The sequence below is a fragment of the Magallana gigas genome, chromosome 6, assembly GCF_963853765.1.
Source record: "Magallana gigas chromosome 6, xbMagGiga1.1, whole genome shotgun sequence".
Classification (NCBI taxonomy): Eukaryota; Metazoa; Mollusca; class Bivalvia; order Ostreida; family Ostreidae; genus Magallana; species Magallana gigas.
The window spans coordinates 39027706-39053183 of NC_088858.1; the positions used below are offsets into that span (position 1 = coordinate 39027706).

The window sequence follows — 25478 nt, forward strand, 5'->3', positions numbered from 1 at the left end:
CTGTATATAGGAAAATATTTGCCCCCATCTTATTTTTGCCCTTTTCATTCTCCTTGTCAGCGGACAAAGGACTATGTGCGGTATGGTCAAATATCTGCCCCCAATTTCAGCCAATTTTTAAATCGTATTGTATAAAAATCAAATCTTCATAAAGTTTTGTACGGAGGATGCCTATCACTTTAATCTCGATTTTATTCATCATCCCTCATTCGCTTTTTATCTATGACATCACTTAATTGACCTATTTCCCGCAAATTTGCAAACAAATGAAAATACTCTCATTTTTGCTTTATATTTTGCATTCGTAAGTATAGAGCGCAGGTCTGCTCAAGTACAATTTTAACGTATGTTTTTCTTCAGATAGTTTTACACATTATATTAAAAAATGGTACTTGAGCAAGCCTGTGCTCAATGTTTCCCAGTCGAAAAACCATTGGAAAAGACAAATATTTTGCTACAAAACATCGAGAACTAGGTACGGTTTCAGTCATATTTTGCCCTGTTTTAGAGTGATTTATAAATATATTAAAAAAAAATGGAAATGCGACATCCATTTACAAAAAAATACCCATAAACAAACAATCTATAAATAGTTACCCTATTAGACTTTCAAAAGGGTAATTGTGACATCATAAACAGTACATTTTCCCGTACTTTTCATAAAACTGAGCAGAAGATACCAATTCTTCAGTGTTTTTTTCAATAGAAAACAATGTCCACAGCTGTCGCCCAAGATGAAACTCACATTATAACTTTATCATGTAATATCATATAAAATATATTAATTTCATTGTGGTCGACAGCTGCGGACACATTTTCCTCTTCAAAAAACAACAAAAAAATGTGCTACTTTTCATCATTTTTGACTAAATCTTAGAAATATGCCAAAATGTTGCAGTCATAATTATTTTTTGAAACAGGATAAAAGGGTGTTACTTTTTATACACAAATATTCAAGATGGTATATGTGCATTTTCATGAGATTTAAACAACTTTTGAATTTTAGGGCAAATATTGAAATAAACTGTACCTTCTTTATCAAAATAAGGCAATCTTCATGACATCATTTCTACATAATGACATCATTGTGCTGATAGCCTTTTAAACCCTTATTTTCAATATGATTTTAACTATCTTTCACCTTATTTTTAAAGCTCTTTATAAAACTTTGATTTTGGGGGCAAAAAATGCATAATACCACACATAGACTAGGCAAAATTAACACAATTTTTAAAGAAATGAATAAATTACAAAGATTATCAAAAATTTATGACTTGACGAACTTGATATCATGATTTTACATCATTGTATGAAGTTTCATGAGAATATTCAAATCAGATATTTTCATTGGGATAGAGCTATTCTAACACATAACTTTTGATAATAAAGGACAGCAACAGATCGTTTGAAATGATTACTACCAGTATGTTCCAAGTAGAATCTTTTGTTTAACTAATGAGGTATTCATTTATCCTTTGAATAAAAAATTAAAAGCATTATGATTTTTCATGTGATTTTATTTTTGAAATGTGTATCACAGATCTTTGCAAAAACATGTATTACAAATAAATTCTTATGATAATGTAATCAATTCACTGGGAGAGGCATTCTAAGAAAGGTTACTTAACATGTAAATGGATATTATGGTAAAGTGATCATTTATATTAAGTTTCAAGTACTGATGACAATTACCAGTATAAAGTACTAATGGCATTTGAAATAAAAAATACATATTGTACATAAAAATTATTTTGTGACGCTGTGTAAGGAACTTGGTCACCCAACTCACAGACTCCTAATCTCGCCTATGGTCTAGACATATAGTATTGTTGTTTTCAAAGTGAAGAGAGGACTGGGTGATGCTATGTCCCAATTCTTAGTTCCCTCAGATTGAGAGTAAATAAATTATACAGATAAGTTTTTACATATGCTCACACTGGCTCTATGCACAGCCATTTATCAATAAAAGAAATTACAGTACAAATAAACTACTGGCATGTGTTGACCTACGAATACCTATGGTATAATTCATTTAAAGGGGAATAAGTTGTGTCTATTTTGACATCAATATGATGTGTTTAAGTACGTTAGAATATCAATAGTATGGTCGAAGGTCCTAAAATCAACAGGGTCCAAATTTCGACGGTGATTATCTTTTGTTTACATCTCGCTCGTTTTCGCAGGAATAAGAGAAATTTTGTATGCATATGATGCTATGATAGACTAGCAATCAACTGGCCTAGTATTTATCAAAATGCACTTCAAACAAGTAAGAAATTAATCTATGAATTTTTCCTCACAAAGAACAGCAAATTTTGTTAATCCACCATTACCCTGAATTTGAATCATGGTAACATAAAAAAATAAACACTATGACGAAACACATGGTGTATCGTCTGCAAGGACCGAAGATTCATTAATGAAAAACAAGTAATGTTGTGAGGATAAATTTAACTGACAAGACAATGTAGAGCAATCGCCGAATTTAGGACCCAGTAATTGCGGCCCCCGTAATTTTGTTGATGAATTTATACTTTGTATATTGAAATAACAAAATGTAAAGAGGTTAATCAAATTATGTTAACACAGCAAGCTATGATTGATATTCATGATAAATGTCTTAGCTTTCAAAATTATTGCTCATTTTATCTAAAAAGAGGACCTATAGATTAAGACTGTCGAAATATGGGCACACAAGGATATATTGCCTAAAGGGGAATTGGTTGTAGTTACCAGGTATTTTTGATATCAATATGAGATAAGAACCAAACAGTTTAAAAACTTGTATACTAATGTAAACAGTAATTTTAACAATAAATCTTAAATATACAGTGTCCAAAATATGCAGGTGGGAAAGTTCAGTTTATAAAATATCTAAATTTTTTTATCACCGAGGCAACATGTCTTCCATATCTGCTACAGTATAAGCTACAACTGTCCATAGAGCAGTGCAGATGTTCATTTCTGTTGGGTCCTGTACTGTCATTGTGTCAGCTGTAAAAGCAACAACAATGTGTTCATTAACAAAAAGACCAGATATAGCTTTATATTTACATCTACTATGTATTAAATTATTTTCTCTATTTCTTACAGAAACTTATAGTTAATTCATAGCTCTATAGAACAGCCTGACTGAAATCTACACGACCTGTTTATCAATTACAGGTAGTCTACAGCGAACCTAAGAAAAATCACACAAATAACTGCACAAAATAATCATGATGATGTCAGACTCAAATTCCCATAGGAGATGATTTGGCTGTTTCTTTTAGCTAACATACTTATGTACATTAAAGCGGGTTATGTTTTTTCCTGCAATGTCGCTACCTTCATATCCCGAATGAATCACCAAAGAAAGCATTTTATTGTTTAAATGTTTAGCTAACCAGTCATGATATGCTAAATTCACAAAAAATGAGTGAAACTGTGATCAGAAGCTATATTTAGCTCATTTTAGTGACTTTAACCGTGCCATAACCTATGATAAATTGGTTCACAGCAACAAATTTCCACAATCAAGCCTTTAATATCCCCACCAGTACATGTAATGCTATTTACACCCGTACAGCATGGACTGGTCGTGGTGAAAAATATTTGCAATGAAGAATAAAAGTTAGTTTACAGCATTGTTAAAGTGGTATGAATAATTACCATTGGTATGGTGAAACTTGAAGTACTTGTTTTGGTCTGTTGCAATGCTACCCCCTGGAACCCCAGCACTGATCCATTCATCAATGTCCTCCCCTTGCCCTCCTGAAAGCAGGGGAATGGATTGCACCTTCTGAATGGGTTCTAGAACCTTTTGCATGATGGTTCTTGCAGCAGAATTGCCTGTACAAAGGAAAACTACATTAAATTTTTGAAATCTCAAGATTGGCAATACGCTGTTGAACAGAAAAAGCAGATATAGAGCATAGCTTTTAAGTCTATGACAGTCTAGATCTGTAATTGTATTACAGTAAAACTTGTTTAGTACGAACACGGAATATAGCGAAGAACAGATTTTGAGTCTCGTAGATCTAGAAGTGAATAATAACGAAATTTAACACTTCTATAGTGAATTTCTTTTCAGTTAAAAAAATTTAAAGTACTACCCTATTTCACATAATAGTTTGGATGAATTTATTTTCACATAATTTTTTCAATTAACAATCCAATTATTAAAGGTATCAAAAAATTGTATTTTCATTCTAAACCTCAATTAGCAAAAATTGCAGTCTGGTGAAAGAAAACTTGTATATAGTGAATTCGCTATAGTTATTATTACCAGTTTGTTATACGGATATAACAAATTACGGATATAACAAAGTAAATCCACTGGTCCCTAGGACCTCACTATAACTGAGTTTTACTGTACACATTATGAACAGGTGTTTTAATATATTATGTCAGTGCTGTTGGTTCAAACAACATAAAAATTACTTGGTGCTTGTTTTGCATCACGCATTGTACAAGAAAATGCGATCAAATCAGGTGCCAATCTAATTTTAATTAATCATTGACAATCAGTGTAACAAATGACAAGATATATTTTTAAAAACTTCTGCTCTAAATCAGTAGCGGTAACTGAAATAATGCTGATTTTGGAATTTGATTTCTTTAAACAAACCTGCAAATTGGAAACCAAGGGGCATGAATGTACCATCATCAGACTCCATTACAAGGTCAAAATTATCAATATTTTTCTGAAAAAATTAAACATTTTATATTCACCAAATACATGTAACGGTACATATGTTGGATACTTATGTCTCTATAGTATTGTGTATGCTGTAATTTGTAATCAATAACCATTACTTTAATTTTGGTTCAACAAATGAATGCATGAGTTTTAAAAGACATTTAATTCAACATTTCATTAATGAATAATGATACTAATATTTTCAAGCTCACATATACATTGTACTCATGAATACATGTACATGTATTATATAGAGAGAAACTCAGGAACATATTCTGTTTACCTTGTGCTTTTCATAATATTGTTGAGAACCAAAGCCTCCTTCTTCCTAAAATGCCATCAAAATTACCGGTATGTCAATGTAAGCATACAAAGCATAAAACTATGATACAAACATATCTTTTCCTTTTTTTAGTGTCTTTGCCTGTGATAACACTTGTATCGATTTTGTACTATACAATTTTGTACTATACAGTCCAATATCAAATGATGCATAAATGGGGCGCCAGTGGGGTTTTCTAATTTATATTTTAAATTATGAGGTGATTATTTCGGCCGGGATGTGATCAAATCTATATCGTAAAGCCCTTTGGGCTTCACTGGATTTGATCACGCCCAATCCAAAATTATCACCTCATAGTACTCATAGAACAATTCCTTATTCCTTAATAAATACTTCATCATTTTATGAATAACTTAAATTTCATTTAAAAAATAATTAATTAAATATTATATTTTGGATAACTTGAAGCTTATCCATCATAATACCTCAGCTGTCCATAGGACCATTCTAATGGTTCTCTTTGGTTGCAGTCCCAGCTGTCTTATAATGGATAAGGCCTGCAATATCAAATACACACAAAAATGTGTAATGACAGTAATTTTAGGTTTTTTTTCCAACCAATCTAATTAAAAAAATTAGATCCCTGATCCGCTCCTAATAGATCGCTACACAAAGTAGTGTAGCGATCTATTAGGAGCGGATCAAAGATCTAATTTTAATTAGACTGTTTTTCAACTAGAGTAAAATTTTGAGGAAGAAGAACACATAAATTAAATAATTTGTTACCTGCCAAGAAATAAATGCTCCCCCTCCATCATCCATAGCACCTTGACCTACATCCCAGCTGTCAAGGTGTCCACTCACCAGTACCACCTTAAACATCAATTGAATGCTTTGATTGGTACATCCTAGTTTAATTAACATACCGGTCTCCAATAAGATTCTCCTTTAAGTAATTTAAATTTGTTTAAATTCTTGACATGTTTATTTTTATCAAATTCATAAAGGACAAGAACAAATGCCTGTTCAGAAAAGAAGGCCTTCATGAGCATTTGCTTCATTAGTAAAGATAGGAGCTAACTTTAAGAATTTTCCTGGTGAACACACAGACCTCTGTTCTTTCAATCAAAATCTAGCTCACATGATCTAAACTGATTGAAGAAAGCAAAAATATTCTGTTTTTAGTCATAAATCCAGTAATAGACATGAAGTGACACAAACATTTTTACATACCCGGTACTGTATACATGAAAATATTTACCCCCTTTTATTTTCGTCTCTGTTGCCATCATAGTCAAGGGGCAAATTTAAGACTGAGCAAATTCATTTGTTTTAAATTATCTCTCTACAACTGTGTCTGGGTGAAATAAAGATGGGGCGAAACTGTTTGCAAGTGTAGAAGGGCGAAAATTACACAGCCCAAAAATAACCCTGTATACAGTAATTACAAATGCAGACAAATGCGTGTACATTGTATTACACTCCCATGCAGTACCCTAATATGTTTAAAGGTCATGCGATCCTTTGTTTTATAACATAATTAGAACAACCACTAAACATAAAAGCATTATCTGCTCTTTTCAAGAACGAGTACCTGTTCTGGGTATTTGGATCCCTTGATTTCTGCCACAGTGTTCCTTGACATAACAGGAGGAAGATTCTTGGCTTCCATTTTCAGTGTCACTCGTATTTTGACTCCTTCAAAGAGAAGAAGATGATTTTGAAACTTGATTCCATGCAGCAAAATTAGATCAAACAAAAACAATAAAAGATACTCTAGGATTAATTTTAATTACCAGTAACCATAATTTTGATTCATATCCATGAACCAACTTGAATTATCAATTCTTTCTTTTCAAATGAATAATAACTTTATGAGCAAATTATTATAGTAAACATGCCATTGTTTATATTGAGATGCACCATTTCAATTTACAGTCAAAAGTATTTCAAAACAAAACTAAACTTTAAAAAAAATGTAAAGTCTAATAACTTTATGCCAAAATGAACATTTAACTTGTATGTACAAGCATATACATGGAATTCCACATCAAATATCTATTGTTTTACCTCTTTCCTGCATGCGTTGCATCATTTCAGCATCTTCTATAGTGATACAGGCTGTGGGAATTTTTGTAACGTTGTCATCGTAATCCTACAATATTCATGAATACTTTAAGCTTCTTAGAGATATCCCAAAAATATGAAATACATAATAACCTATATAATAGTTTTAACTTTGATATCTCTTACATTGGTACTCCAATACCATAGATACATCAAGGTGAGATGGGAGTCCTAACCACTGTTTCTTTATATACTTTAAGCTCTATATCTCAAATTGTCTGATATCTAAAAGTTTTAACTTTAATCCCACCTTTTTCACGTTAACAAGCTTTACCACAGGGGCATCTTAAACAGCCTGCTCTCTATGACATATATATAATTATTTATAATTATATACGTCATACAGCGCAGAGCAGGTAAGATGCTCCTGTGGTTTTACTAGCTGTAATCTATAACATGAGTACTCTACATTTGCAAAGTTATTTATAAGTAAGGAATATTCTTCAAAAGTGAAATTGCTTTCCTACAGCCTTGAGTTGCTTTAAGTTATTACGTACCTGCCATCCAGTGTGAGGAGAGTAGATGGAGAAGGGGGTCACACTCCTGATAAGGGAGGCCACTCCCCCGACCTTTGCTGCCTCTCGGGCTCCAAGGGCTCTGTACTGAACAGTTTTACCATAGCTGACATACTGCTGATTGTATACTATAATTTTTCCTTTCGCCTGAAAAAAAAGGAAAATATAATCATAGTTGTATAAATCTGATCACATAATTTCTTCTTATTAGATAGTTTATAACTAATTTTTGAAACATAGTCAGCCAAGTCTTGAATATTGGCATCAGATAGTAAAGTTGCTCACTGCTATTAAAACTCTGACACAGATTGTTTTTAATCATGTTTGTGTTTTGGACAGTAAATAATTCATGCTGATATATATACAAGATAACAGTATAGTTACGTGGGAAATATCTGCTCAAGTCTTAGTCATATAAATCATATGGTACCGTAAATAGAAAAAAAAAATAATATTCTGAATATCATACTTTCATCTAAATGAACAAGTACAAATAAATGACCCCCTTCAACCATACACACCTTGCTGGCCTTAGCCTTGAGATCATCAAAAGAGGTCACCACCAGAACATCAGCTGTGACTCCTTCAGGGGGAGTTCCTATACTGCTGCCCAGCCCGAGCATGGCCATGGGGTGGTACCGGGGCGAGATCATCACAGCAGACTCATTGCCTCGTACCCAGTGAGGAACCTTAAATCAGTATAGTATAACTGATAAATAAAACATAGTGAAACATGCTTTGTACAAACTCAAATATAGTGAAAGTATAGGTTTTCTTGGATCAAATTAAGATAATAGCATTACATTTTTTTGATGTTACACTTTAATACCTGAGCAGCCTCTGTGTGAACATTATCCAAACCATCCTCCTTCAGTTTGGTAACCATGTAATCTGAATTGAAGAGAAAAATAAAAACAAAATAATATGTATACTTTTTCCATCTCCACTGACAAAATTAACTTTCTGCAAGGATTGATACTAATGAACAAATCCTTGATTTACTTCAAACTTTGTTACTTTTAATAAAGGTGACAGTTTTTACCAATGGCATTTTCCAGATTCTGAGATCCTGCAATGCGAGATCCAAATGTGTCTGTGAACTCAGCCAATCTGTTGTATGACTGGTTCTGAGCCGGTCCATATAAAGCATGATTGATGATTTTTTCTGCATTACCTAATCATGAAAATTTAAAATTCATGCAGTTGACATACTACTGTAATCACTATATATGACCAAAGATTTTGACCTTTTTAATTCGAGAACACTCATTCATAATTAACTATGCATGGTCATATGACTGCCCCTTTTATTCACCTTTAAGCTTAGGTTATATATATATATATATATATATATATATATATATATATATATATATATATATATATATATATATATATATATATATATATATATATATATATATATATATATATATATATATATATATATATATGTATTAGCATCCACAATAGATTATGTCAAAATTCCTGTGTCAAAATTGAGAACATGACAAATTATATAACTAAAAAATACTAACTCTGATGGGACTCAATGTCTTTTAAAGTACTTGACTTTATCCAACGAAGATAAGTATCCAACACTGGTAGGCCTTGACATGTTGCCAAAGTTGCTAATATATACAATAAAGGAGAAAAATCAACATTTCAATGTTTAAAAATGAACGTATACATCTACGTCTTTAAATTCAGTGTTGCAAAGACTTCATCAAAGTACATAGGATTGATTTACAGAATATATATACACGTCACGTCTGTAAAGACAACATATTACAGAAATGTTCGAAATAAATAAAAAAAAAAACCAAAACAATGATTCCCATTCTTTTTTTCACTCTATTTAAGGGGCGTGTATACAAAGCAACGATAGATCTATTTGTTGATGGCTGTGTATTCTTGCTCTATGACACTGCCAATTAAATAAATCCACCAACAATACCTGCGATAAACAGAAGATAACACTTCATATCATCTAAATCGTCCAGTGAAACACTACCGAATCTTGTTGTTATCACGTGCTACTTTCACTTTCGCTATTGAGTAACGCCCGGTAGAGTATCTTCACCAAGTCAACAAACGTTTGTGTGGAATTCCGTAATCACAAAGCCTTGACGTTGTGAAGATGCGTTTTGATGGTGTTTTTTTTTTTGGTTTGATGTTATTTATAAAAGTATTTTGTCCATGAATAGATTAGCAACGATCGTCTCTGGTGTCAATTTTTATCCCCCCCCCCCCTCCGGATACGCGAAGTCGGAAACAACCAATTCCACGCATTCATTCATGAAACAAATGATTGTTGTCAGAATAAATACAAAACATGTTATATTCTTTTTTTTAATTTCATGCACCAGTTAACTATATAGGCGTATCCGCCAATTACTCTCAAACAAAATTGGACACGGGTGGTGGGGGGTGGGGTAGGGTTGGTGCCCCTCTTTCAAAATGTCTGGATATGTCCATGTGGTGCCCCTCTTTCAAAATGTCTGGATATGTCCATGTCGGAAAATGATTTTCAAAAAATTTGCAGTACATTAGGCATGGTCGTATGTACCAACTGCTAGCATATAATATCAAAAGCACAATAAAGAAAAATAAAATAAGGTGATTTTAAATATCCTTTAATGAACATTAATTTTTAAGAGAAAAAATATTGTTGAATGAGTAGTTTCATTTACACTACATGATAAATAATAATATATGTAATTCAAAGAACAAAATAAAAAGATGATTCCGACAATAAATATAAAGATTGAAGAATAAACTGTAAACCAACTAAGAATTATTTGCAACGTTTGTATAATCTTTTCATCAAGGAGCCCTTTTTGTTAAGAAAATTTAAATGCATTATATCGGTACATCAAAATATTTTAATTGTAAAATGGGGAAAATTTGTTATCAGACACTACTTTGACCTTGGACATTCTAAAAGCGAAGTAGCTGCAATATACCGATAAAGCTTGTTTACAATATCTCTCATAATCCAGGACAGAAAAACAGAATTAGAAAAATATCTAAACTTTAAAGTCAATTTGCCTCCAAATTTGTAGGGAAGTTTACAGTCAGATTAGTTTGTTATCAAACAATGAAAAGTGTACTCGATAAAAAATGAATGGAATGCAATCAAAACAGAACACCATAACATGTGAAAGGTCAAAAATTAAAACTCGACAGTTATCATTAAACTATTCCACAACCAGTCCATCCTTTTTCAATTCACATGAATGGCTTACGGTATTTTTGTTGTTGCTTTAGAAACAATGAATATGGAGTAAGGTGGTTCATTGCCAGTAGTTTATGATTACAATAAATAGCACTGATCAAAATAGACAATATGAATGTACAAGCTAAAGCTTCTATGTTTACAGCATATTAAGCAAAATTAAAAATTCCCACAATTAGCAGAACAAGTGTTTACCGGTAATTAGTTTTTGAAGGTATCCCAACACAACTTACCTGTTTATGCAATATAACAACCATTTCATACTTGAATTATATATTTACAACTGAATTAAAATGGTGTAAAATGTTCAAAGAAATGGATATAACACACAAACAAGTTCAGATAAATTTTGACTGCATCCATACATGTACTTGTACAATGCTATTTTTCAAGAATTAACTTCTACATAAACTTAACATACATGTAGTGTTTCTTTGTACACAAAATTTCAAATAATTGTAAATTGTATCAATTTCTATTCTTAAAATTAAAAGAATATTCTTATCTGATATTGTTGCAATTTAAACTTACACTCATGCATGTCATATATACAGTGTCAGTAATAGATTTATCCAATAATACATGTAATTACCCACAATTGTTAAAAGAAATAATATCCCTTCAAAAGTCCCACCAAAAGTTTGCAGTATTCGAACAAGTAAGAATATTATAAACTACAAATGCATGTACATCATTCTGTCTCTTCACTACAAATGCACAATAAGAATAAATACTTTAAACACTTGAGACTTCATTTATACATGTATATGACCAATTGCAAACTCAATAAAGCAAGCCCTCACACACTACATAGTTAGGATCCCAGTTCAAGTTGAACTTGGTAAATTCACAGTGTCACTCAAACTCTTAACACAAAACCATAAATTGTAAGTTGTGCAGAATCACTGCATCTTGTTGACTTCATATCTTGTTGTCATCATTTCCTCATCTGAATCTAAAAGACTGGGAAGAGCCCTAAATGAAAAACAAGTTATATTGTACATTAAGTTATATTTTCATAATATTCAAAGATGCCATTATTTCAATATGGCGAGGGAACAGAAGTCATCTTATTCACTGAATGATGTAATTCTAGACCTGATTACCCTCTTTGACTTTATTCAGTTTGATTAATCCAAAGAAAACTGGAATATTAAGTACAGGTACGTGTAATTGTAAAAATTTTCCTTTTAAATGTTTCCCTAGAAATTGATAATTCCTTCTTATTCTAATACAAATCTTTCAGAAAATCTATGCAATCATCATATCACCCTCCTTTGTTAACAAAATACTGTAAATGCATTATAATTAGCAAAATCTACGGAAGCTATGCTCGGCTAAAACAGCTTAAAAGAGTAAACAAAACATGCTTACTTGTCAGTGAGGGATGTTGGAATATTTTCCTCCACCCATTTAAGGTCATCATCCTGAAATATCAATGAAATGAAGCTCTATGTAACATCCTTAATCCATATTTCAAATAACTAAAATTACTTTAATCTTTGACAATCGATACTGCTTTTAACAGAAAATCTCCAAAGAGAGGATCAATGCTAAATAATGTAAAACAGAAACACACATTTCTGACAACTGGACAACTTACCACGCTATTGCGACTCTTGGCATTTCCATTGGCTGCTCCCTTCACCCCTCGCATTTTCATTCCATCTGTAAGATTAAACAGGTACACATAAATGTTTCTTTTCACATGTACATTTGTGAATCAATATGAAAGAAAAACCTATTTAATCTGATTTTTTCTCTCAATATTATCTAATCTACACAGGATACAATGCATTTTCATTTAAATACTTTTAATATATGATCAAAGATAATAAATTTTAAGCAGTATACATTTCTTACATTCATAGAATATGGACTTATACAATGTTTACCATTCCTGCCCATTATCAAACTTACATTTCATTTTAAAAGAATACAGTATTTAATGAGTGATAATTTTTCCTCTCTCCCAGTTTACCACATATCACTGTTCTTACCAAAGGCATCACTAATCAAGTTTTCTTCCTCTTCTTCATCAGCAGCATCCAACAAAGGAGAGAATGCATACCTAACAACAAAAGAATTTACTGAAAATAAATCATCCTTAACAGGGAAATATAAGGACAATTATAAGTTTATTTATAAGTTTAATTTTTGCAGGCATAACTGCATCAGGTCACTTACTTCTCCAATGATTGATTTTAATGCTGTTTTGAAAAAGGGGAATAACTCAATTTTATCCTCAGGTGGAGTAATGAAAAGTTAAGAGAGTTACCTCTGGTTGTTAGCGGAGGGCCTCCATAGAACCATGATGACACACAGTATCACAGAGAACAGAAGATGCCAGAATGCACTGTCCACCCACAGTTCCCTCCAGTCCTACATGACAGTTTGAAAATCGAAAAAGATACACATTTCTAATCTATAAATTCTCCATGTTTAAATTTGAAATTTTTCTGAGGCAAGATCTGAAAAAGCTTATTTCTTTACCGTTAAGCAGGATTTGAACTGATGTTGAGGAAACGACCAAGCAATAAAAGCAATGGATGCTAAAAAAAATGAAAGAAATATCAATTATACATGTATATATAATACCATCTTTTTCCATACAAAATACACATTCAGAACATGTTTGAAAAAGAAGTTGCAAAAGTATTGTAATTAACAACAAACAATAAATTTTCTTAAATACTACACTTTTTGTAAAACATCATATACCAGTAATATGGTAATTGATAAAACAAGAAATGACTTAAGTTTCCTTACCTAGAACGGCGAAAATCAGAGTATTGGTAAAATGTCGGTACAGGGATAGCTTGACCACATTACGGCGGAGGCGCAATGTACGAGTCGTCTGGATCAGGCTGGAGAAGATGTTAGCTTAGTTAAGGACAAACCTGAACAGAATATTTTGTCTATTATCATCCCACTTTTGTGGAGTTGGAGGGGAATGCAATAACATGTTTATGTATGTGTTAATGGGTGGGTCGGAAAGTAGATGTGTGCATAAATGTAGTGTGTCCTCAATCTGAATATGAATATTGTGCTCCCAATTTGTTAGATACATGTACATATATACTCTACTGTATGGAAACTATCCTCTTTGTGGTGCTGTATACCATAAGACCCCATGGTGTAAATAAGTAAAGTATTATTTAGGTTTCCATGTTCAGTGGACAAATAGTAATGATTCCGTCAAGCTGCCAGGTTCAACTCTGATAAATTAACCCCTCGATGTGTTTATTGGCCTTATATTTCTTTATAAAAATCAATACATACGGTACACAATTTTGGCTGCCCCACATTGTGATAAATGTAAGCAAATCACAAGCTGTTGGGATTGAGACAATGAGCCTTGTTTAAGGACACAACATCAAGTGATCAGAGCAGGACTCAAACTATCAACATTTGGGTTTCTGGCCTAACACCTACTGTACATTTATGACCACCGAGCCCTGTGCATTTATACAGCAGAGCAATGATAGGGAGGGCTTGGATTTCAAATAAACAAAAATTCTTTCAAAGGATATCCACCACACAATGGAGGCATCGGTGACGGCCAGAGGGATCAGGATCAACATCCCTTCTTTGGAGTTGTCTCCCATAGGCTGCAATAAATATCAATCAAATAATCAACATTATTCTTAATATTTGATAATAAAGCATTGTTTGTGTAGGATTCTAACCAACCTTGAGTTGTCTTGTACATCCCTCAATTGAAGCAAAGATAAAGTAGAGGGTTCCTACTCCAATCACTTTGTGGAAAGTGGTGCCAAGTCGAGGTCTACAGAGATAAAACCAATGCACACAGGTCTCATTGAGGTTGCACAATTATAAAAAATAAAAAAAATGGTTGCAAAGAAACGATTACACAATTTTAATATCTATTGTAAAGACTACTTACTTAACAATTCCAAATCCCAGACTGACAATGATGATGAGGATTCTGGCTAGAGCTCGCTTGAAACATGACACAAGCTCTGCAAAGATCACAGCTCCTCTCACTGCAAAAGATTAGTGTATAGATTAGCAGTTTATAAAAAAAAACAACATGAGCTCGTACTCAGATGTATGAGAATGATAAATTCTTCTAAATCAGTTAGCAAACTCAATTTAATTTTGTTCCAAATCTCCATAGAGAAAACATTAACAATGTTTAAATATACATGTAAATCCTGACACAGACAGTTAGACCTGTATTGAAAAAGAAACAAATTAACAACATTTAAAAAAAAAAACACTAATAGAAAACATATGAAACAAGAGGACCATGGACCAACAAGCCTAGAATGTATAAGTGTCTAATTGAGGGTAGCTATAATCTTGAAAAATACATCGCCCAAATGCATAATGATATCAAAAATATGATTCCGTCATATACAATTGCAGTACTCCTAAATTTAAATACCGTTACAATAGTTTACAATAACACTTTCCTATTTACATCCCTTATAGTTATAATCATTACAGAAAGGAGTCATGGATTTTAACAATTTAGAATTGTATCATATTAGATTAAAAATTTAGTGTATTCTGCAATTTATTCCTTGAATGCAATTAAAAGTATTAATTTAAAAAAAAAGAAGAAGTCAATTCAATATCTATTTCTGCATTTTGTCATTAGTAATGTTCTGTGATGTTCTGACACTAAATAAAATAAGATCAGAAAACCCCACTTGAGCTTTCAGCTCTTGTGAGCTAAAAATTGGAAAAGTTTAACATTAAAGAAGAAAATAAATCCACAATAACTTATGGACATAAACAGCATGTTTGTAAACATGTAAAACAACTGTGGAGGAAGAGCAACCACCCCCATCATAATCCTATGAACATGTGGATACTTACACTGACGGTAAATATTTACAGCTAAATTCAAAATAAAACACTGTGATTAAATGAATGCATAAATTTACCTCAGCATCATTGAAATATAAAAAACATTGGCAAATTGAACAAACCTGAGTGGCCTTGGGAAGCGATACTTTGATATTCTGCATAAAACACAGCCTTCTCCAGCATGCCTGTAAAAATCACATTTCTTATCTTAGCTTTAGGGTAAATTATCACTTGTCACAAACAACAAACCTGGACAACATTTACAGCAATGAATCCAGCAATGAAACACTCACCCAGAACTACCACTGCACCAATCCAGAACTGAATCCTCAAGAGGTCCTTCCAGCTGCAAGCTAACAAGACGAGCCAGACCAGTCCAAAGATGATGTACACTATCCCCATCACTCCATAGAACTGTAATCAAAACAAAGCCATTCATAACTAAGTAAACAAACTGTTATATAAAATAGAAGTTTATCATCAAGTAGGATGTTTCACAATGTGAAAACTCAACAAATCAGTAATGAGTTAGTCAACAACGTGAAATAGCTCATGTTGTCATTGGTTATGCACTGTTTATCGAAATTAGTCACCTTAGTACTTTGCATCCCAAATGAATACAGATAATTGTGGCATACTCACCACTAAGAGAGGCATATCTACTGCTGATATATATCCATAGGATCCATACATCTCCACCTCAACTGTTACACAGAATTAACATTAACATAACATCTTCAGAGCACAAGAAAATTCATTTTTTTATTAGAATACAAAACCTTAAATGAGGACTCTTTTTGTAGTTAATAGTTGTACATTTTACCTTCTGCTTCAAACGTGTCATTTTCATTTAAGGATGAGATCTGCATGATGAAGATGAAGTAGCCATCCCTCCAGCTCTCCTGAAACTTTGGCCGATCCTTAAAACAATATCAAACACACTCAGTTTAAGTTTTATCAAAATCATGAAGTGTGCAACATATCAACTTGTAAATGAAATAAAAAATATCAAAAGAAAGATTTCTGTACTAAGAAACATATAGCAAACCAATGTTTGTATGGTGTGACAATTACAATGTATTTTTGCATCAATCAGTCTATAAATAGCTTTTCCCAGAAAAATATGACTGACAGTAATGAGTACCGGTATATAAAACATGTTAATAATCTTTTTTTGTCATTTCAAATAAATAGGAAATCACAACGAAAATTTCCAGCACATACATTGAAGCTCATATTGCTTCAAATGAGTGTTTTCTTTCAAACACCTAATTTTTATGAAATTGTGTGCATTTCAGTTCAAAATTACAATAAAAGAGTTTCATAAAAAAAAGTTAAGCATATAGTGAACATATACATGTACATTTGTACATGGTGTACATATACATGTACATTTGTACATAGTGTACATATACATGTTGTATTCCAACAGTTTCTCACCTTCTGGCCTATTTGCTGAGTGGGTCCTTTTGGAGTAGAGGGTGTAGTTACATTCTGCAATATCTAATATAAAATAAATGTGTACTAGAAAATAAACTTTATACAATTTAAGATTTTCAAGTTGAAATGGATAAACAATTTTGTAACTGTTTCCTATAAAGCAGCAATGAAGCCAGAATAAGAATTGACAGTGTCTAACCTGTGCAGGAACTCCTGGTTTCACTAAATCTCGTTTGGATTTCTTTTGAGCATCTGATTGTTCCTGATCTGTACCATTACTTTTCTAGATATTCAAAAGTAAATACTACATGTACGTTAACACTGTATGTAAAACAGTTAAAGTTAATTTAAATCCTTCCTAAAGGCTAGTGCTTATCCCTGGTTTCTGGCTCAGCAGATTAAGGTCATTGACTCCCTCTGGTTGGGGCACCAGGTTAGCCATTAACTTAAGCTGGGTGAATTGAGACAAGGCCGATGAAAAGCCTTGTCTAAGGGCACAACATCAAGTGACCATACTAAGACTCGAACTAACGAACTATGGATTATTAGCCTTACACCTATAACCACAAAGCCATGTTCTCCATTGTATAATACAACAAACAAATAACTTTCATTTAAGAATAATTTTGACTAAAGAAATGAATAAATACATACTGTTGGTGTTGGTGTAGGAGCTGTTTGTAAAGTGGAGTTTTGAAACTAAAAAAATAATAAAACATGTATCATAACCTGAAATAAATTCCAATTGATGAAGCTATACATTGCTGTGGAATTAACAATTCCATTTAAACTCATGCAGTACTCACTGGCAGCCAAAAGATGGTGTTTCCACAGTCATGCTGAGTTACATTTCTCATGAATTCAGCGGTTGGATAGTTTAACCCCTCAAGAGGTAGAAAAGCAGGGAAATCTAAGTAGCTAAGTAATACATTCTGAAAGAGATAAACGTAACTTTAGCCCCAAATTGTACATTTCTTTTCAAAAAAAGTTTATTCCAAAAATCTATAAGTGAACATTGAAATGCATTTGGTTATATGAGATAATTGATTACCAAATCATTTTCTGCTCCGTGATACTCGTTTGCGCATGGTGAATAGCGCAACAGCCACTTAATGTTAAGCTTCTTTTTCTCCTCTTTCTTTGCAGCATGTTTACAGTTGACTTTGTAGGTTTAAAAAAAACCAACAACATTGTGATACATACTGATTTATTCTGTGGAGCCAACATTGTTTGTAATGGCTCATGACAATTCAAACAATTCCAACTTTTTAATAATGAACTTTTGGATCAAACAATCATTGGATAGATAGGTAAATAATTGAATATCATTTTAATGAGTCAATATACATCCATTCCTATGAATCTAAACTTTTAACCTTAGACGCATTAAAAAATGTCTCTCAGTTTCAATAATGCCCTGATTAATTTTCCTTTTCAGAAACAAATGAAATATGACCTAAGAAAATCCTGTAATACAATCCTTAATATAAATGCTGATATCAAATAAAAAAAAAGAAAGATATTTTCAACTTTGCAATCTTACCTTTTACAGCTATTTTGGTCCCACTGTACATGCTTTTATGGAAACCATACAAATCATGACTCTAGAGAAATAAAGAGGAAAAAAATATACTTTTTGTGTACAAATTAATCTTTAACCTGCAAAAGAAATTTAAACCTGAAATGGTGTACATCAAATATTGTCATCATCAAATCAATAAACATTGACCACTCATTGAGTGAAAAGGTGGCTGATAACCTTGTGGACGAACAGTACATAGGTCAGAACTTTTCTTGTCATTATCATTTAATAAACAATTAACATTGTTAAAACATATCAAAGTGTTTATCAATACAACTCAAAAATATAGGGCAGTCATATTCTCATGGTATCCAGACCTATGCTTTGGTAAAAGAGGGTAAAATTTTGTTCCTGTGTATAATTATTAACCACAATCCCATTTTGGATGAAATCTTGAATATCTAGAGTTTGATTTAGATCTATGTATTTCAACAACAAAACGTTGGAAAATGTTTGTATATATACTAGCAAAATCCACCAGAAGATTTTCAAAAGCTGGCATGTAATGTATGTTTTATGTAAATCAGCAAGATGTAGGCAAAACCTGCCTCACAAAGCAAGGCTAAATGGTACCAGTTATACACACAGTTTTTCTCAGAAAATTTTTGATGCACGGGGAAGTTAGTCCTAACTTGTGCGTGGTGGAATACATGTATAAAATCAGCAAAATATGAAAGTTGAGAAAGGAACAGAACTTGTATAATGAATAAAAATGATGTCATAGTTGTAGACTCAGCATGCAATGCAAGCGGATCAATTAGTGTATGTTTAAAATAAAATTAGCTCTCTCTATTACAAAAATCTGTCTCTGTTTAAACTATAAAAACAGTGCTCAGTCCATCCGTCACACCATTTATATCATAGATGTGTGTTAAAAGTTTCATCTAAAATTTTAAGGAATGTCCCAAAATATCCAAAACTATCTTCCCTAACATCTCCAGGCAACATTAGTTAACTTATTTAATCTGAATAAAATTTAGGATGAACTACATCCTTGCAAAGCCAAATATTGCCAAGGAAGGAAAGTGAATATTTAAATTGTGTAACAGCACAACGCCAAAGAGTCTAAACGTTAACGTTCATAATGAGAGTTTGATAGCTGGAATTGAAAATTAACAACAATATTCTTATTAAATACAACCAAAATGTAAATAATAGAGAGGTTGAGATTTCAAACGTGTACGGGTACGTGTACGTGTACTAGGGGAATCACCTAAATTCTTCGCGTATTACGTCATCGGTTTTTGTGACGACATGGTTTCTACGCGTTCTCTAAACTTGTAGAGTGCTGACTACACGTAAGTACAAACTTGTAGCTTTTACAATAAAAATAATCTAACTGATGAGTGAATATGCTCTTGTGATGCATTAAATAGATTTTTAAACTTCATTTGCATGTACATTGAGTAGAAATTCACCATTTTTTACAAGTTATTTATGTAAATTCATGTCACAAAACTGCGTCGAGAGGCCTTAAAAATCATCAATCGCCTGTCATATCATAATACATTTGTATGATCCTTAAATACAGAAATAGTCAATTAATGTTTTATTTATGAATTATTTGATTAATTGTGTATCTGTAATGTTGATGGAATTCGTATCTGCGATTTTTGAAAGTGTGACATGTAGTTGGAAAGGGGGTGGGGGGAGGGTGTGGGGGACAGGGGGTCATACCATATCAATTGACACAAAAAAAATATTAATCAAATAAAATGTGATATCATTTTAATGACTAACCAATTGTTTTGAATATTAGAAATATTTTTTGCAGAATATGGATACTGGGAGAAAAAAACAATTTAGGTTTTCTGAACAGGACGACTTAAAAATGTTACGGTAAGCATTAGATTTTGTAAATATTAGCATGCGCGGATCCAGAAAGTTTTTCCAGGGGGGGGGGGGGGGGGGTCCAAATTGAAAGTAAGGGGGCTACACTAATCATCAGAAATCTTGACAAGCTTAAGAAAAAATTTCCAAAAGCATGAAATTCCTAATCCGTGCGGGGGGGGGGGGTGCTATATCTATAACTGCAATTTTCAATATCACTTTTAATATTTCCGCTTTAGACCCCTTTGCAAAGCACATATGTGTTTTTCCGGGGGGGGGGGGCATATTTGCAATAATTTTACTATGTAAATTTAATAACATTCCTTTTTCCAGGGGGGTCCGGACCCCCCCCCCCCCCCTTCTACATCTGCGCATGATAAGCAAAGTTAAATAGTTATTTTATAACTAATTACTGCCATCTTAAAACAATACAATGGGTCAAAATTTAAACCGTTTAGGATAATTCACAATTTAAAAAAAATCTTTAAATAAAACCTCCATAAAAATAATAAAGTATTACACGTTTTTCAACCTAAATTCATGTATAAACTTCCGTGTCTGATTAGAAGGAGGTTGTGAAGCGATCGCAACTTTATACAGAATATTTTCTCTACTGCTGATTGTTGAAATTAGATATTTTTTTCATATAGCAATATTATCCGTCCTTTGTAGAGAGGTCATTAGTAGAAACCCATTTAAGGACAGAGGGAAATGGCTAGAAATATCGTTGGCTTTACCTATGAGTGTTGATGCGAGAAGAGTGAGGGAGAGGACCGTTCTACTAATGGAACAAAGAAGAAAGGCGAATAGTTCATCGCTCAAAAAGTATAATTATCGGAATTACAATAGATTTTGTTTGTTTAATTTTTGTTTGGGGGGGGGGTGAGGAAAGTTACTACTCATTTTGTTATGTAACAAAAAAATTAACTTGAGGAAAAAGGATTGTGAAACAGAAAAATTACATTTTTAAATATTTACTCAGGTCGGGTGTAGATGAAGTTTATGGGGAAAAGGAAATTCTCCTTGACGAAATCTTAGACCTGGCAAATGATGAAGAGGAGAAAAAGAAAGATGACAAATCAAAAGCTATTAAAGAAGAGGTTCTGTGCAAAGATATCAGAAAACGTGCTCTTGATAATTTGACACCCTCAATAAGTGGTAAGTGGTATGAGAGAGAGAGAGAGAGAGAGAGAGAGAGAGAGAGAGAGAGAGAGAGAGAGAGAGAGAGAGAGAGATTACTTTATCATGATAAATCATTCAGCGTAATACATGAAGAAGTTCAGTATATTGGTATATCTTTGCTAGAGCTAGGTGTTGTACATTGACCACATATTGATTGCCTGTGCTTTTAGTCAATTACAAATAAAACTGTTATTTCAGACGAAAACCTGAAGAAAATGCCAAAGAAATCAGCATCAGTTATGTCATTTTTGAAAGAAAAGGCGGAACTTGAAAGACAGTCAAAGGAAGATGAGCTTGCGCTTCGTCGCGAACAGTTCAATTTAGAAAAAGAGCGGTTTGAGATTGAAAAACAGGAAAGGCTCCAAAAGCTTGAAATGGAAAAACAGCAGTCTAAATTAATGTTTGAGCTGTTTTCCAAATGTCTGAATAAATAAATTACATGCGAGTTAATTACTTTCAAAGCTATACACGCGGCCAAAATACATAATTTTTGAAAAGTGAGATAGAATGAAAATGAAACTACTAATACAATAATTACATTGAAAAACGTGTTTGTATCGATTGTCGTATTAAGGAGAAACCTTGTGTTTATTACAATGTATATTTTGTGTTGCTTAATTTTGCTTTCTAAAGTTTACATAATCGAAGACTAAGTGCATTGTAAGCATATAGCATATTCATTTTTTAGCACTCTAATTTTTCCCCATATTTTATTAGTCAATTAAAAAGAAACCTGCAAACATCTCGACGTGGGGCCAATCGTTTGCGATTTTCCCGATGCCCCTTGACAGAATGAAGGGCGGCTTTTTTTAAAATTGGTATTTATTGGTGGAGTCCAAAGATACATTTGTTATTGTAATATAAAGTTGATAACTTTTAAACGGAATTGAACAAAAATGTATAAATTTCCCAAAAGTGTTAACTTTACGTGTTTTTTCTAAACATTTTAATTTGTCTTGATATAGTTAAATGGCAGCGTGTATAGCTTTAAACAATTTACTTTTTTGTGTCTCAACACTAGTTCAGGAACAATAAATTTCACAATTATTATTGTTTTTACTTATATTACATTTATTTTAATGCAAGTATCTATTACGCATTTACAGTCACCATGAAAAATTGTTGCAACAATTTGGATTCAAGCTATCATCAAATCTCCTCACACCCCGGATTGGCAAAATATACAGATCATGACATGTATTCCTCAAGTGCAGGAGGTGAAAGATAGAAATATTCACTGGTCACACTGCCGTACAAACAAGTATGGCAGTTGGTGAGCAAAGAGGCCACTAGATAATATTTCGCCACAGGTTGTAAGAACAGCTTTTGGTTTTTCTTGTAATCAACAAAAGCAAACAGAGAGAGAATTTTTCCAAAAGTCCACTCAACACTTGACCGAAGTTTTGACATTCTACCGTTAAAAATCCTCTCCTGGTCGCTGAGTATGGCTCCTTTGAATGGCGTAATAAGATGTACACGCAAAGGATAGGCAAGGTCGCCATATAGAGAGAAAACCGTGCCGTCGGGCATTGTCATATAGTGCTCAAGTTTAGGCAGAAGTTCGCTCATTCTTAACATTGCAGAATCATGACGTTTTGCCTCTATAGGGCCATACATATTGGCTATCAACCCGTTTGGTATTACTACAGATTGGAATTTAAGGCCATGCACCCGTTTGTGTCCACTGTAGACGAGTTTTTGGTTAACAGAAGGTCTACATATTGGCCTTACAGTCCCGTCTATGAAGCCCCAGCAATGTTGAAGCGGCCCGCCGATATCCGATATCGCATCTGCGTATTGTTGCAGGTGTTCCTCATCCAGCCAACTCTGATTCAGATTACTTAACTTTCCAGAGTGTTTGATGTACAAGTAATCCAGAACAGTGTTGGCAATGTACGACAGTTCCGATTTTGAACGGTTAAACAATGGTTTCATGTCTTCTAACCTGTTCGGATATGACAAACGTCTGAGCAAAATCAACATACCCTCATGTGCAGTCACCCGAGTACCATTTGGACACAGGAACTTCAATGGCAGAGACAACGCATTGCAAAGACGAGAAATGTCATTCCTTTGAAAGCGGAAAAATGAGTAAAACTGCTCATCAGATAAATCATCAAGATTCAAACATGGACCTTTTACGTCGTCTTCGTTTAAAAGAGTAGATAAAAGCATCAAATCGTCGTCTTCACATAAAGATGAAATATCTAAAGCATCTGCCATGTTTTACGTAAACGCAATGAACGTAAATGACGTCATTTCTGATGTCACAATAACAAAGTGCTCGAAATTTAAGTACACGTTTATATTCTACAAGTTAAGAAATCTCAACTGATAAATTACAAAAACGTGTACGTGTACGTGTAGTTTTAACACACGTACGCGTACCCGTACACGTTTAAAATCTCAACCTCTCTAATGTCACAATACACAGAAAATACATGACACATAGATTAAAATAATATCATCCTAAAAAGTACTTAGCAGACTGTTGAAGGCATACTCATTGATTTTTTTTTTGCATCAGAATTATCGGGGGAGGGGTATTCTTACCCTGTCATAATTGACTTTCCAGATACCTGGCTCAGAGATAGAAAAAACGCCAGAGACGCAAAGAACGACAGACAACAAGTTCAGCATCACTTCCGTTTCTTCGGTTTGTCGGTTTTTGATAAGTCGTACATTATCTCTTCAAAGAATGTGAAAACAAGTCGTCCTTTTGCTATTCGTTTATTAATTTTATATGAGGCGCTAACATTTTTTAGACATTTTCTGATATCAAACAATGAATTTTTAAAATCAATAATTTGAATTCTTGATATTGAAAAATAAGTTTTTTATATCAGAAATTCCAAGCATTCTGATATCCCCCCCCAAAAAAAAAATCGTGATTTTTTAAATAAAGAACTGATTTCCATTTCAGTGAAATCCTAGGAAATGATTTTTTGATATTAATTACCAATGGTTTGTATTTTCTGATATCAGATTCTTTTTATAAAAAAAATAGACCTAAATAGAATTATGATGGAATAGTGAAAGCTGCTTTATAATCGGCATATTTGTAGCCCCGTTTGAAATTTGTTTCAAATCTGTAGACACATTTTATGAATAAGAAAGTAAACTAAGTGCGCATGCTATAACTGAATTCATTATGGCTATTTTGTCCATATCTATAATAATTAGCACTGCTTTGTATGCGATTTGCTGACTGAACTGAGTCTATCCAAAAAAAAGAAGTGAAAATGATGCCTAGGGAAAATAAAATTGTGATGTATTATAGAAAACTTCGACGGGTGTACATTAGTTTAAGTGCTTTCAATAAAATGGCCAGAATTGTCAATTACATTGGTAAATTTCTTGCGTAAACTTTCAAATAAGAAAAAAATTATAAAACAATAAGGGCACTGTATTTTAGCGATTTTTTTTTTTGGGGGGGGGGGGGTCGGTCAGGGAAACATTCAAGTGCACTCAGTGTTTATTATTTAAAGATTATTCGCCATTTTCTTTTATTTTCCAATATCAGAAAATACGTTTTCTCATTTAAAAAAAAGAGTTTGAATTTCAGATATCAAAAAATCATTCTGATATATGTATCATGCAGAAAAGGATTTTTGATATCAATATTTTGACATCAGTAAATAGAAGTTATTCAAAGTAAGAGTGTTTGAAACCAAAATAAAAATTATTTCCTGATATCAGAAAACATTTTTGTTGATATATATAAAAAAAATCATATGATCAGTAAATACTTAAAAAATAGT

General features: G+C 32.8%; 3 protein-coding genes across 4 annotated transcripts; 1 reads left to right on the top strand and 2 right to left on the bottom strand.

The window, feature by feature from the left end:
• Positions 1–1496: 1496 nt before the first annotated feature.
• LOC105341761 (carboxypeptidase Q) lies at positions 1497–9682 on the bottom strand. The gene is made up of 14 exons (XM_066086469.1): positions 9564–9682; positions 9145–9237; positions 8649–8780; positions 8436–8497; positions 8128–8295; positions 7589–7753; positions 7035–7119; positions 6559–6662; positions 5751–5837; positions 5450–5521; positions 4965–5009; positions 4610–4685; positions 3652–3831; positions 1497–2994 (listed from the first exon to the last, which is right to left on the bottom strand). The coding sequence occupies exons 1-14, from the start codon at positions 9589–9591 to the stop codon at positions 2888–2890; spliced, it is 1404 nt and encodes a 467-aa protein (XP_065942541.1). The 5' UTR covers positions 9592–9682; the 3' UTR covers positions 1497–2887.
• Positions 9683–10221: 539 nt separating this feature from the next.
• Positions 10222–24419, bottom strand: LOC105341762 (transmembrane protein 87A). 2 transcript variants are annotated; one of them, XM_066086467.1, is made up of 22 exons: positions 24271–24419; positions 18667–18727; positions 18175–18284; positions 17930–18055; positions 17778–17822; positions 17323–17406; positions 17124–17186; positions 16507–16603; positions 16326–16387; positions 15977–16097; positions 15806–15868; positions 15693–15713; positions 14752–14851; positions 14538–14631; positions 14376–14455; positions 13614–13720; positions 13338–13396; positions 13123–13226; positions 12845–12915; positions 12448–12512; positions 12219–12271; positions 10222–11819 (listed from the first exon to the last, which is right to left on the bottom strand). In XM_066086467.1, the coding sequence occupies exons 1-22, from the start codon at positions 24355–24357 to the stop codon at positions 11747–11749; spliced, it is 1746 nt and encodes a 581-aa protein (XP_065942539.1). In that variant the 5' UTR covers positions 24358–24419; the 3' UTR covers positions 10222–11746. The 2 variants fall into 2 exon arrangements, with proteins under 2 accessions (XP_065942539.1, XP_065942540.1); XM_066086468.1 differs by lacking the exon at positions 15693–15713.
• On the top strand, positions 19859–23084 carry LOC117684726 (translation initiation factor IF-2). Its single transcript, XM_066086470.1, has 5 exons — positions 19859–20003; positions 20480–20544; positions 21208–21360; positions 21518–21693; positions 21916–23084. The coding sequence occupies exons 2-5, from the start codon at positions 20483–20485 to the stop codon at positions 22149–22151; spliced, it is 627 nt and encodes a 208-aa protein (XP_065942542.1). The 5' UTR covers positions 19859–20003; positions 20480–20482; the 3' UTR covers positions 22152–23084.
• Positions 24420–25478: the final 1059 nt, after the last annotated feature.